The sequence below is a fragment of the Strix aluco genome, chromosome 1, assembly GCF_031877795.1.
Source record: "Strix aluco isolate bStrAlu1 chromosome 1, bStrAlu1.hap1, whole genome shotgun sequence".
NCBI lineage: Eukaryota > Metazoa > Chordata > Aves > Strigiformes > Strigidae > Strix > Strix aluco.
Window position 1 is genome coordinate 158,599,241 of NC_133931.1, and position 12,891 is coordinate 158,612,131.

At 42.9% G+C, this 12,891-nt stretch overlaps 1 protein-coding gene across 8 annotated transcripts in view; it reads left to right on the forward strand.

The window, feature by feature from the left end:
* The first annotated feature begins 1,528 nt into the window (after nt 1-1,528).
* EZH2 (enhancer of zeste 2 polycomb repressive complex 2 subunit) overlaps nt 1,529-12,891 on the forward strand; it is a 51,961-nt gene continuing 40,598 nt past the window's right edge. For 2 of the 8 annotated variants that reach the window (XM_074842789.1, XM_074842804.1), the window contains exon 1: nt 3,247-3,299. In XM_074842789.1, coding sequence (XP_074698890.1) covers nt 3,262-3,299 — 38 coding nt within the window. In that variant the 5' untranslated portion in view covers nt 3,247-3,261. Of the gene's footprint in view, nt 1,566-1,806; nt 1,944-2,452; nt 2,695-3,246; nt 3,300-12,891 lie in introns of those variants that run through there. The other 6 variants (XM_074842797.1, XM_074842813.1, XM_074842831.1 and 3 more) reach the window with 5 other exon arrangements.

Consider the following 12,891-nt stretch of genomic DNA (forward strand, 5'->3'; position numbering starts at 1 on the left):
GGGAGATTGTATTTGGTCAGGGGGGGTGACGGGGATAGATGGTGGAAGCAAGGATGCGGCTCGTGCTCCAGCTCACTTTAGACACAGCGCTCAATGCGGGGATGCGCAGGAAAGGGATATGGTTACAAGGGAAGGCCAAAGTACCCGTTAAGAAACTTATCTTCACGATTTTATTTCTCAGAACTGAAGACGAAGAAAGGCTGGAGTGACCAAAGAGCAAGATGACAATGGACTAAAGGAGCACGAATCCTCAAGGTTTAAACACAACCTCGGCAACAAGATTGATGTGCACAGCCCACGGATTAGAAATGAGGGAAAACTGAGAGCAACCTCAGAGGCTGGAGACGGCACGTAACAGGCAACACGATCCAAGCCTGATGTGGACACTTTGCTGCTGCTGTGATTTATTACCACTCCCACGACAGGGTAGGGCAGGGCTTTGACGGCGGAGAAAAACCACTCTGGATGCAGAGCAGGGAGGCAGAGAAAGCCGAGGGGAACGGTACGATGCACACACACACACACACACACAAAAAAAGGCAGATGCCGGTAAAGTTAGGGTAAGCAAAGGTCAGACACGACACGAGGGCGCATCATGCAACTCTGGAAAGTGACTCAGCCAGCTGACATCCGCGGGGGCCGGGGCCCCGGGGAGCGGCGCAGGGGGCCTCGGGGCGCGGGCTGTCGCAGGCCGCCCTCGACCCGTCGGATGTGGCGCCGAAGGGGGCGCGAAGGGCGACCCGGGGCGGAGAGCCGCCCTGCCCGCCGCGGCAGCAACAGGCGAGGGGAGCGCTGGCGGCCGAGGAGCGGCCGGCGCTCACAGCAGGCGTCCCGCCCTCCCGCGCCTCTCCACAGGGCTGCCGCCTCCCGCGCGCGCAGCGGCGGGACTGTTAAAACCGTTACCAGCTCCCACTTTCGAACTGATTCAAACTCGGCAGCGCCGGGCAGGGCGGCCCCTCCCCTCCCCGGGCCGCGCCGCGCCGCGCTCCCTCCCCGGCCCCACCAATCCTCTCGCCTCCCTCCTTTCCCCTCCCTCCCCCCCCCCCCTCCACGTGAGGCGGCGGCGGAGAGTTTCGAGCCTCCCCGGCCCGGCGGGCCCCGGCCCCGCTGCGGTGAGGGGTGCGGGGGGGAACCGGGGCACGGAAGGCCCGGCGGCGGCGGGGCGGGAAGGGGAAGCACGAGCCCCCCGGTCCCCCGCGGCCAGCGCGAGAACAAAGAGTTCCCCCCCCACCTCCCCGCTGCCCGTCCGCCCGCCCGCCCCGCACGTGGGGCGAGAGCTCCCGCCCCTCGCCCCGCCCCTCCCCGCGCCTGATTGGCTGGGGGGGGGCCCTGTCCGCGTCCATCCAATCGAGGCGGCGCTCGGCGCTCGCCAATGAGCGCGATGCCGATTGGGCCGCCGCGTTTGGCGCTCGGTCCGGGAGGGTGAATCCGGCAGCCGGAGGCTGAGGGGAGGGAGAACGAGAGAGAGCGAGAGCGGGCGGGCGGAGCGGCGCGGCGCGGAGCTGGCGGCGGCGGCGGCGGGGCGGCAGCGGCGGCGGCGGCGTGAGGCCGGGGCGGGGGGGCGGGTGAGTGAGCGAGCGACACCTCGCGGGCTTGAGGCGCTGGCACCGGGAGCGGCTATTTATAACCGGCTGCCTTTGTAATGGGGGAGGGGAGGAGGGCGCGGGAGGAGGAGGAGGAGGAGGAGGAGGAGGAAGGCGGCAGGAGGGGGGGTGACGGCTCCCCAGGAGCAGCCGCCTTCCCCCCGCCCTGTCCCCATCCCGCGGGTGGGTGGGCGGGCGGCGGGGGGCGCTGGCGGCGAGGTACGCGCGCTCCCGGCCGGTGACAGCTGGAGGGGAGAGACATGGAGTCTGAAGTGCCCTTTGTCTAAGTTGGCTCCGTCCAGCCCGGCCGGCGGTTCCCGTTCCGACCCCCGCCCGGCGGAGCTCGGCCTCGGGCCGGGGGTGAGCTCGGCGTCCGTCCCTCCAAGGGGTGGGGGGCGGCGGGGGGGGGCCGCGCTGTGCGGGGAGAGGGAGAACGGGGAAGACCCGGCGATTTCCTTCCCCTCCTCCCTGTTCCTGCCGTCTGCATGCGGCGGCTCCAGGCACGGTTTGATTGAAGGGGCAGAGGGGATGTGGGGGGGGGTGTGTGTGCCTAACGCACGCCGGCTGAGGTCTCGGAGCGCCCGGCTGAGAAATCCGTGTGCCCCCGGTGGGGAGAGCGGTATGAAGCCGCCACCCCCGTCCCCCCCGCGCCCCGGCAGGCTCCCGGGAGGCGCGGGCAGGTCCGCTCCGGGCTCGGGTGCTCTGAGCCTCCCGGAAGCTGGGGCGAGCCGGGCGGGGAGGCTGAGCGCGCCCCGGGCCGCCGGCCCGCGCCCTGGGGTCCTGGAAACCAGTTTGGGGGGGTCGCCGCCCTTCGGGCTCCCGCTCCTGGCTCGGGGAGGGAGTCGAAGAGGGCGAGGGGGATAAATCGGGCTGGCGGTGGCTCCGGCGAACTTCCGAAGCGTTAAAGGCAGCGTGCGGTCCTGGTCTTCCAGAGCGCCGCGAGAAAGTTCATGGGGAGCTGGGAATTTTGGGTTTTGGGTCTAATGTCGGCAAAGCACGGGTATACAGCGCGCTCTCTAAAATTAGGGTATCGGGGGAGGCGTGAAGGAGGGTACTGGGCAGAGCTGCCCCTGAGCAACAAACGTATGATTGGATAAAGATGAAGAAATCGGTGTGTTGTGGCATCACGCATATGTATTTGACATTAACAGGTATTCTTGGTGATTCAGAAATTGTTATTAGCAGACAAAAGAAAAGCAGCCTGTGCATAGATGCAGCAGGAATGGGATAATGAACTTGTACATTACTCAGGATACTTATTTCTAACTTAGAAGGCACTATCCTTATTTTATTGGACCTAGAGAAAAGTTCTTGTTTTGTGTTTTTTTTTTTTTTTTTTTTTTAAACTGGGGAGCTGGAAGTTTGGATTCTTGGTCTCTAATAAGCAGCAGGTAACAGTTTGAACAAGGTTGTTTAATCGTTGCAGGATGGGTTTGTCTTTGTTTAAGTCTGGCAACTGTACTTTCAGCTATTACGAGTTTGGTTCTTCAGATTTCAGTGAAGAGTTTTACCAGCATTTTTAGTGTAATCTTCACTTTTCTAAATTGGGATTTCCTCAATAGATAGGTTCATCTTTTTTTAGGGGTTGGCACATTCAGATTCATCCTGTGATTTATAAAATTTAAAAGGTCATTCTTTGTTTGTCCCCAGTGTCTATATCAAATTGAGAGTCCGGGGAATGTTTATTTGTGGTAACAATAAAGCATCTTCAGAAGGGTGAGTATGAATTGTACATAGTGTTTATAACTGCTCTCGCTTTAGCTTATTAAAATGTGAACATTTAACATCTACAGAGTTTTTTTGGAAAGCATGCTTCCAGTATTTTAGGAGATACGAACCAAAAGTTTTGTGCGATGTGTAAAGTGTTTTTAACTTCGAGAGTTAGTGCTTTGTCAAGTACTGGCTTTAAGATTGTTACATCAAAAATGTTACATTTCTTCTTGTGGAGTTTCCTTTACCAAAAAAAAGAGAGGAAAAATACTTTTTTTTTTTTTTCCTTCCTCTGTCTACATGAGGAATGAAAATAACAAAGTTAAACAACCTGTGGAGAAATCTGTGACAGTAAAATGTTCCATGAGATGCTTTTGTCTAGAACTCTTGAAGAATTCAAGATTCTAATTTAGGACAAAAATTGGGAAAAAGTTAATTTTTCAAAGTGTTTTTTTAATACTTAATTTCACCCTGAGAAGTGACAGACACTGAAAATCTGCATTGACAAAAGGTCATAAAATGTCTTTGTTCGGTTTAAAATGAGCTAAAGCAGTAGCATGTAAAGTTAGGCCAGAGACTTGAAATTTAAGCTCAATTTTTTGTTTTTCTTGCTGTGTTTTTTTCCTCTCTTGGTAGAATTGCCAACAACCTGAAATACAGTGATTTTTGTTGAAGATACGCATTCAAATGGATTTTTGTTTGTTCTGTAACATTGCAACATTCATAGGTGAAATGTAAATATATTCCTGCACTTCTCCTTACCTGCAGTGAAACTTTGGCTTAGCGAGAAGGGAGTTTTTGTAGTGCATTATCAAATGAACTAACTGTATTTTTTTATATATATATATGTAGAGAGGGAGAGAGTGCAAGCAAACTGCCACTTTCTGTAAAGCAGCTTATGTCAGAACTAACATCTAGTCCACTCCGACAATATTCCCAGAAAAGTTGGTACACTCTAAAATTCCTCTTGAAACTAGTAAAAAAAAAAAAAATCTGTTTTTGTCACCATTCACAAGATTCAGCCTCTTTAGCTGTATATTTCATGTATATATTTTAATAAGTTCATAGATACAGTGTTAAAATTGAACAGCAATTTTAAATGTCTTATATTCATGTTCTTGAACAGTGAGTTATTTTTAAAAGTGGCTGCAATACTGACAGAAGGCGTATTTAATAAATGTTCGCTTTATGTTGTATTTGAGCAAAAGTGCTGTGGGAAACTTTAGTGTTGGTTGTAATCTGAAAGTTCTGTAATCATACGGTTAGCGCTTATAAATGCATAGCTGACTTGAGGAGAACTATCAGTGAAACTTAAGGGGGAGTAAAGTTTTCCCAAGCAGAGATGCTGAAAATCTCAGGAACAGGACCTGGCCTTTGCCAAGCTTTACTGAGTCAAGCAGGTAATCTTTACAGAACTGCCTATCCAAGCAAAATTCAGTTTGACAGATTTTTAAAAAAATGGAGGAAATGGACTACATACTGTAAATATAAGTCTTAATGATTTCAGGAGGTGTTTGTATAATACTTATATTAGGAAACAAGACCCCTGTTAACAGAAGCTGTAGGGGGGCTTATTTTAGTGTTAAAGCTGCTACCAACCTTCTGTACGTACTATCAGCGAGGTCCATGGAGAGCAGTGCTGGGCCCATTGAAATGGTGTCTGATTGAAGACAGCATCTATGCTGTCTGTATCTATAAATGTATCTATAGATTTAGCATCTATGTATATGACTTGTACAACTGTTCTAGAATGGCTAATGTTTAAACGGATGAGTTACTCCAGCACTGACATAGATTAAGTGATAGCTTCAGTGAAGTGGCTATGTCTGGGAGGAAGAAAGGTGGGACAAAGAAAAACGTTGTATAAAATGGATGCAAAACAGGGAGAGCTGTTTTACAGGGGAACCATAAAAACATTGGTTACAAGTTAGCAGAGTGCCTGGGTTTGTTTTTTTGCTCTGAGTATATGCCCAAGAGTTTTGTTGAGCTAAAGGTTGAAAGGAGAACAACGCACAGACTTTTTAAATAGCTATTGTATCTGCTCTCACAGAGATCAGTTAAAGACTTTGGGATGATGTTGGATAAGGTGAAACTAAAGAGTGAAATTTGTTGGAGGAGGGAGTAAGTTTTATTGAGCCCAAAGCAAGAAACACTGAAGTTTTCTAAAACGTGGTAGTGACAGTGCTGCTTTCTGTAACTGATAATAGTAGGTAGTTTGATTGTTACAGGCTTTTTCTGGTTCTGTGTCTGGATTTCCACTCAGAGGTGTCAGACTGTGGACTTGAGGTCTGGATCCTCAGCAAAAGTGAGAAAACTACCTCCATTGTTAGTCAGAATATGTATTCTGAATTAAAATGATAAAGTCACGCTAGTAAACTTGGGTAGAGGCAGCTCTTAAGAAGAGTGACAAGTATAATTTGCACATAACATTGACAAATTAAACTTCTTTTAAAAATAGCAAAAAGGAAAGGAATTCTTAAATATATAACTTATTATTTAACCACAGACTTGTAAACTGGTTGTCATTTTAAAAAATACTGGGAAAGAAGAGGATGTCTGTTAATGTGTCTGCTCTGTCCAGAAAAAATAGTAAATAAACAAACACCCCCCAGATTAATGTGGGTCATGCCCTTATTTTAGGAATCTTTTGACTACCTGGCTGAAATCTGCATATAGGTTTTTTCAGTAACTGTGCCTCTGCTCAATTTGTGAAAAATTCTGTTGTCTTGGAATGATTTATAATGTGTACTATGCTTCCTTTCCGATGGTAAAACCAGTAGCACTTTTCAGGTGAGAAGGCCATTTGGAAATCTAGAGAGATACTGAGTGTGTTCTGAATGCTGTGGGTAAAAGTAACAATGTAATGATGTGAGTGGATCAGCGCAGTATTGTAATTTGCTTGAAAATGTGATATAATACTTCCAAAGCTTCTAATTTGGATAGATACGATTTCATTAAAATGAGGTAAAACTGATGCCTTCCTGTGTGCAAATAAAGACTTCCTTGATACACCATTACAGAAAACCTTCAGAATTTGCTATTAGTTTTCTTTTTTTATATATGCATATGGTGCCAGCTTAAGTTATGTTGGATGTGTAATTATGCGAGCAAAGTAGTACAAATTGCAGTCCACATTCTAGGCTAAGATGTGAACTGAAAATAAGTCTTTTACAGGAGGGTAGGATTTCTTTATACTTTTAAATTATCTTAAAGTCTAGAACCAGGCCTATTTCCCTTGTCAGTTTTTGTTGTATCTGGCTCCTTCCCATTCTGCCTTTTATGTGGTTGGTTCAGTTTTTCCTGCCATGTATTATCTTTTTCACAGCCTGCATGTTCAGTTTAAATCCCCAAGCCATCAGATGTAATTTAAAGAAACAAAGTATTTGAAAGGAAGGAAACGCAAATCTTACGACTCCTCGTATGTAATTCTTTTTTTTTTTCTTTAAATGTGAGCTGGTTTCCTTTCCATGTTTCTTAATAGGAGTGGATCTGGCAAGCTTTGTATTTTTGGTGTGTGGTTGTCTGATTTCATTTTTTTATTAGTAAGATAAAAAATTCTAGAGATGGAATTCAGTTTGCTGCTTCTGTCAGAAATCAGGCAGATGTGTGTTACAGGTGCTTGATTTACCCGTGAAACTATACCATGGCAAATGGATTGAAGTCATTAAGTTATTATCGTCTCTTTTTTAATGACACAATTTATAACCAGGGACAGCATAAAATTTGTCCTTTGTGATAACTTCTTCCAGCTATATGTCCACTAGTTTGTGCCATGTTTCTAGTGAGCATTTATTACTAATGTGTTTAGTGCAATGTTAAATCTATTGTTTAACTGTTGGCAGAAGAGATTGACATACGTTGTTTTATTCTTAAAATGGTTTAACCATTACTGGTGTTAAATCCATCATTGCTTTGAAACTGGGAGACATAATTGGTCCCAAAGCCTTACTATTTGTAATTCTCTTCCTCTGCCTAAGGGAGCTAATTTTTTTTTCACTGGACGAGTTTTTTGGGTTTGTTGTGGTTTTTTTTTTTTGTTTTGGCTTGTGTGTGTTGTTTTTTTTTTTTTTTTTTTTTTAGATAAACTGTTTCTCATTAATTTTCCTCCATTAAATCACGCTTTTGGAAAAGCAGTCTCTGTTTTTTCCTTTTATAAGCAACATTTATTCTAATGTGCTGATGAATTAATCCCCATATACCTTACAGACTAGGGATGCCATACATTAGACCCAGTTATTTTCAGGACTTTAAAGTGAGAGTTGTGTAAATAACTCTTACGGTTGCTTTCATCATTTGCAGCTCATTTTGGAATTTTTCAGACAATTGGCAAATACCAGTTAAGCTCCAAAATTTGCCAGACTGTTCTACAATAAATTCTGCATACGTGGAAGTGTAATGTCTGTAAAAGTTTAGGCCTATGCAGGGAAAGAAGTACGGAATAGCTATTGAGCTGCTTAATTGTTGTGTGACAGTTTGTCCAGTATGGAGTATGGGTTGCTTTTGTGTGTGGGGATTGAGCTGAAGAACCTGTGGCTATTTTAGAGTTTTTAGAGTAAAAGAGGTGTGTCCACAAAACAAGTTTGGGTGGAATAGTCAGTGCACACCCTACATTATTTTGCCTGTGGAAACATGCCTTAAGTGTTCCCAGCAAGTGTTGCTTTTTCTGCCAGATTTATCCAGGATATCAAAAAGCTAAATTTTGAGAGATGAAGGTGTTAGGCAGCAGAGGTGATTTGGAATGTATGTGTGAGTCATCTACCCCCTCTGGGCATCTGTGAATGAGCGTGAAGGGAGAAATTCGGAGGTACGCATTTGAACAACAGAGGTGAAGTTCAGGTTTTATGCATAAACCTTTACTTTCTCCTGACAGATAGCCAGGCTGTGGGATAGTTTTAAGGGTGGCATGTAAAAAGCATGATCAGAATCAGGCTTGAAACTTTTTGATGCTCTTCTGCTCTTTGCTGTTTTAAAATATTTTATTTGGTTTTTGATCCAAATAATCTTACTCACACATGCAAGTATAGTTAAAAGTATTTATACCTGCAGATATCCAAGTGCTGTTGTTGCCCAAACTGAAGTGAGATGTCGGTTGGTTTCAGTTAGTGCCGACTTTGGTTTGATCTTTAATATAAAATACTTGGTTATGATCTTCCTATTCTCTCTTTCCCCCTTCCTCCACCCAAGTGGATGACTACTTGAACTTGTTATTTCTATTTCCAAAACAGTATTTTTCTAAAAGTATCAAATGTTGAAATGTTCTGGAAGAAAGCAATAATATATGGAATTTAGAAAATTTTTCTTTGAAATGGTTACTCTTGCTTCTTACATGGTATTCAGTAATTATTTCATGTCTGTTTTTGTTTCTCTAAATCCTGAAGCTGTAGGGATACAGAGAAAGAACTTAATTTTTGAAGGGAAGAATACCTTTGAAAGTTGCAGGCTTACATATGCAGACTGACTGAACAGTCTAGTAAGGATTTATCTTTTAAGGGCTGACTTATTTATACTACTTAGACTTACTATACTATATTACTTTTCTTGTTCTACTCTTGTATTTGGTTAAGGAAATGTATTGGAAATGTAATTATTTGTATTGAAATCTTATTTTGTTGTTAACAGACATAACTTTTTTATTTTTCTCTACTGAGGAGAATGAAACTCTGAGAAGTACCCATACCATTGTTTCTTGATAAGTAAATGTTCTAAATGAAGGACTCCCACAAAATGAGATAATATCAAAACAAATCCAAAGGCTGTGTACTGTCAGGAAAAATGAAGTAATCAGATGCCCTCCTTTATGGCTAATAGAAAATCTGAAATAAGCTTGTTTTCTAGAACAGTTCTGTTGTTGGATCTTACTCAGCTACTTCATGTTTAATCAATCTGTAGTTAGTGCCAAAAGCTTTTAAAATGATTGTGGGATATTGTCAAGACCAGGTGAATTCTTGCCTTTTTTTTTCCTTGTTTTTATTATTTAAATTTTTGAAGTAGATTGATGAAAATTATTTCAGATATTAAGAACCACAGACAATTTTGGCTCTATTTTCTGAAGTACTTCTGGAAGGTCTGAGTTATTTATAACCTCTGAGTTGCAAAGTTTTTAACATGCTGGCAGATAGGGTAAGGGGTGTTGAATACCTGGTAGTTGCATTGCTTTGATAGTTTTCTAACCCACAAAAATAAAAAATCCTAATGTAAAAACAGCAAGAAGGTAAATTAAGATTCCTCATGTTTTTCCAGGAAGAAAAAGGGAGTGAAGGAACACTTTAATATCCAAGAGCTGCTTGACTCCTCACTCTTCCCTTTCTTTCCTTTTTGTCCTTGATAAAGAGTTGGGAGTTTCTGGTGTCTACCTGGTCAGTTCATGATGGTGGTAGAAATTCCTGAAAAGAATATTCAAGCAACATAGTGTTAAACGATCTATGTGAATGAACTGTTTAGGGGAAGAAAGCAAGAAATAAAATACCATGGGAGGCAAATTAAATTTTTTTTTTTTTTTAAATCAGATGGGGGGCATGATTGAAGAAAATGTGAGTTCTGTGGGTTCTAGAGTTGACTGTTTTCCCTCCTGTCTTGTGTGTCAGTAACTGAACTGCTCTGATTTACTATATGAGGTGAGCATTTCAGATAGTAAGTGATGAGTTTCAGTGTGAACTGAGCACACGCAGAAACTGATCTTCAGGCTTAGGCATTTAGTACTTTCATAAGGAGCTGAAAATTGAATGTCTGAGGCCATAGTTCATAGCATCTTTAGGTTGGGACAGAGTGGCTGGATGCTCACTTTTCTTCAGTCAAGAGTAGCAAGGCATTTTCAGCCAGAGGACTTCCTTGCCTCTGTCAGTGTCTGGCTGCAAAAATGCTCATGCTGTCAGGAGGGAAATGATAGCACAGGTGCAGGAACAAGTGGCGGGTAAAAGTGCTTTTTTTTGTAACAATGCCAGCATAGTGTAGGGGCGACGCTTGAAAGTCAAAGCTGCCTGGTCCTCCGTACCATTTTTGTCTGGTATATTTGGGCAGTAATGAGAAACTGTGTTTGAAGAGATTCATTTAACTGTTAAAACCAGACTAGAAACAGTAAGTGATGCAGGAAGGTAGATGTTGCGATCAAGGCAAGCAGAAGTCAGGAGTTAAGTATGGGGAGGGAAGACAGGGACTCCTACCAAATCTGGAAATTTGACTGGAGGTTAGAATTCCTAATATCTAAGATGGCAGCATTCCCTAGCAACATCTAGGGGCACAATGCAAGGATTGTAGCTACTGTCATGTATGTAATTGTTACACACTGGAGCAGAGAGCAGGTATGGTGGTGAGTCCTCTGAACTGTAGTTGGCTGCAATGGCATTGCTTGGGTGGAGATCTGATGCTGCCTGTTGATACATCAGTGTCTGAAACCCTGAGTGGTGTTTCTCTCTTGTAATTGGTTTTGTTTTTCATGACTTCCCTGATTTTTTTTTTTTTTTCCTTTTATAAGATGTGAGTTCACACTGCAGCTTTTCATAGTGCCAGAGCACTTGAAGTCCTTCTTGAATCTGTTGCAGAAAACACGTAACTTAGCGATCTGTAAGCCATCTAATTTATGTTTGCCATTTGCATCAGAAGTTACTGTGGAAGATATATGCAGAAGGATATATCAGCCTTGTTATCATAGGAAAGCTAAAAATCAGCCTTTTAGAAGAAATTTAGATTACAGATGCAAGGTATTGCCTATGTTATAATGATTTAGTAACCACTTCAACTAGTTTGGGGAATAATACTGCAAATAATACTATAGTCATTACAGTTAATAAGTTAGTTTTGTACTACTCCAGGTAAGTAGTTTGATGGGAATAAGTATGTCATGAAACTTCTCTTAGTATACTGATAGCTGGTCATACACCTGTAAGAGAAGAGGTGCGTACAGTTACTTTATGATAGGCATCTTTATCAAGGTAGCATGTGATGACCAAGTGTGAATTTGCCACAAAACGGTGATTCTTTTTTAAGCCTCTTTTGAAAGAAGGTGGAATTCTTATTCAAAAGATACAGAAAAACATCTCGATAATCTTGAATATCCTGAAGTATCAATTGAGAGCTTTTAACTTAAGGAGCTGCTGGGATAGTAACAAGGCCCAAACAACATTGTGCTTGGGAAGAAATAATTGAAGAGGCACATCTCTTGAGTTGCAGGGAAACAGTTCATAGAGTAGTTGCTTCTTGTGAACATATGTACTGCCTGACTTGCTTAATGATATCTTCTAGAATGTGTTTGTTTATTTAAAAATGAAAAAAGTAAAATTGATGTTGGAGGGGAAAAAAACCCCACCAAACAAACACAAAAAACAACCAACCATTTGATGTTCCAGGGTAGAGAGCAGGCTCCTAATCTTAAGTACAACAAGTGCAAGGTAAGGCTATAGTCACTTAAATACAGAGAGTAAAAGGTCTGAAAAGAGTGACACTTCAAAGGCACAAAGGTTGGACTATAAGAGAAGCAGAACCCTATTAGGATAAGAAGACAACTAATTTGAAAAAACAGCCCTTTGATGTTTTTTTATTTTAAACATAATGGAAAGTTTATGGAGAGTATGTAGCACTAGTTAGACTATGTTGTTAATTAGTGAAGAGCTTTCCGATCTGTCTTTCTTTATTATGATTTCTAAGAAGTTGAACTGAAGGCTCCAACTGTACTGTTAAGCAGAGAAAGCCTCTTTCAAATGAACAAATACATGGAATAGTAGGAAGGAGCGTGTGAACTAACTAGTTGATGGAGTTGTTAAGGGAGACTAACGTAACAAATGTTTCCACTGATAGGAACAATTGGTGATTACGCACCAAACTGAAGAGTTCAGTCTGATTAAACTCTTAAGCATTTTAATTCACAAATTATTGTTTCCTTAATAGTAGTGCTGTTTTCCAAATTGTACCTGTAGCTGATTGAAATGCCAAGAATTTTAGGATGTGGCGGTGATTGTTTTAATCTTCTGAAGTATTAAACTGGAATTTGAAAGGCAAACGACCTCCATAGCATCAGCTTTAGAAATAGCATGGTCCTTGGTTTTGAGATGGTGAGCCCACTTCAGAGTTGTATTGACTTGTAGAACAGTTCAGGTTGGCAGGTACGTCTAGAGGTCATCTGATCCGGTCTCCTGCTTAGGCAAGGCCAACACTGAAATTCTCTTTTCCAGACCACTTTTAAAATGTTTTCAAGAACGGAGATTCTAGCACCTCCCTGCTTAATGCATTCCTATACTGGACTGCACTCACTGTGAAGAATTTTCTCCTTTTTATTGAAATGAAATCCCTTACTGAGTCTTTATGTTGCCTCTTGTGCTTTCATTGTAGCATAGATTAGTGTGTCTCAGTAGAAAGACTAGAATTGCACTTAACTTCTGTGATTGTCCAGGTTTAGCTCTCATTTGTGTAAGAAAGCATGCTGTTTGGGGAGTTAATTCTTCTATGTATTGGTTGAAATTCTTGAAGTGTCTTGTCCAATTTGATAAGACCAACAAATAGGCAAAAACATGACACGTGTTTTAAAGAGTCCATTTAGGAGTTTGGGGGCCTGTGTGTAGTAGTCTTAAATAATTTTTGTTAAGAATAAATAGAACATGCCTTGAAG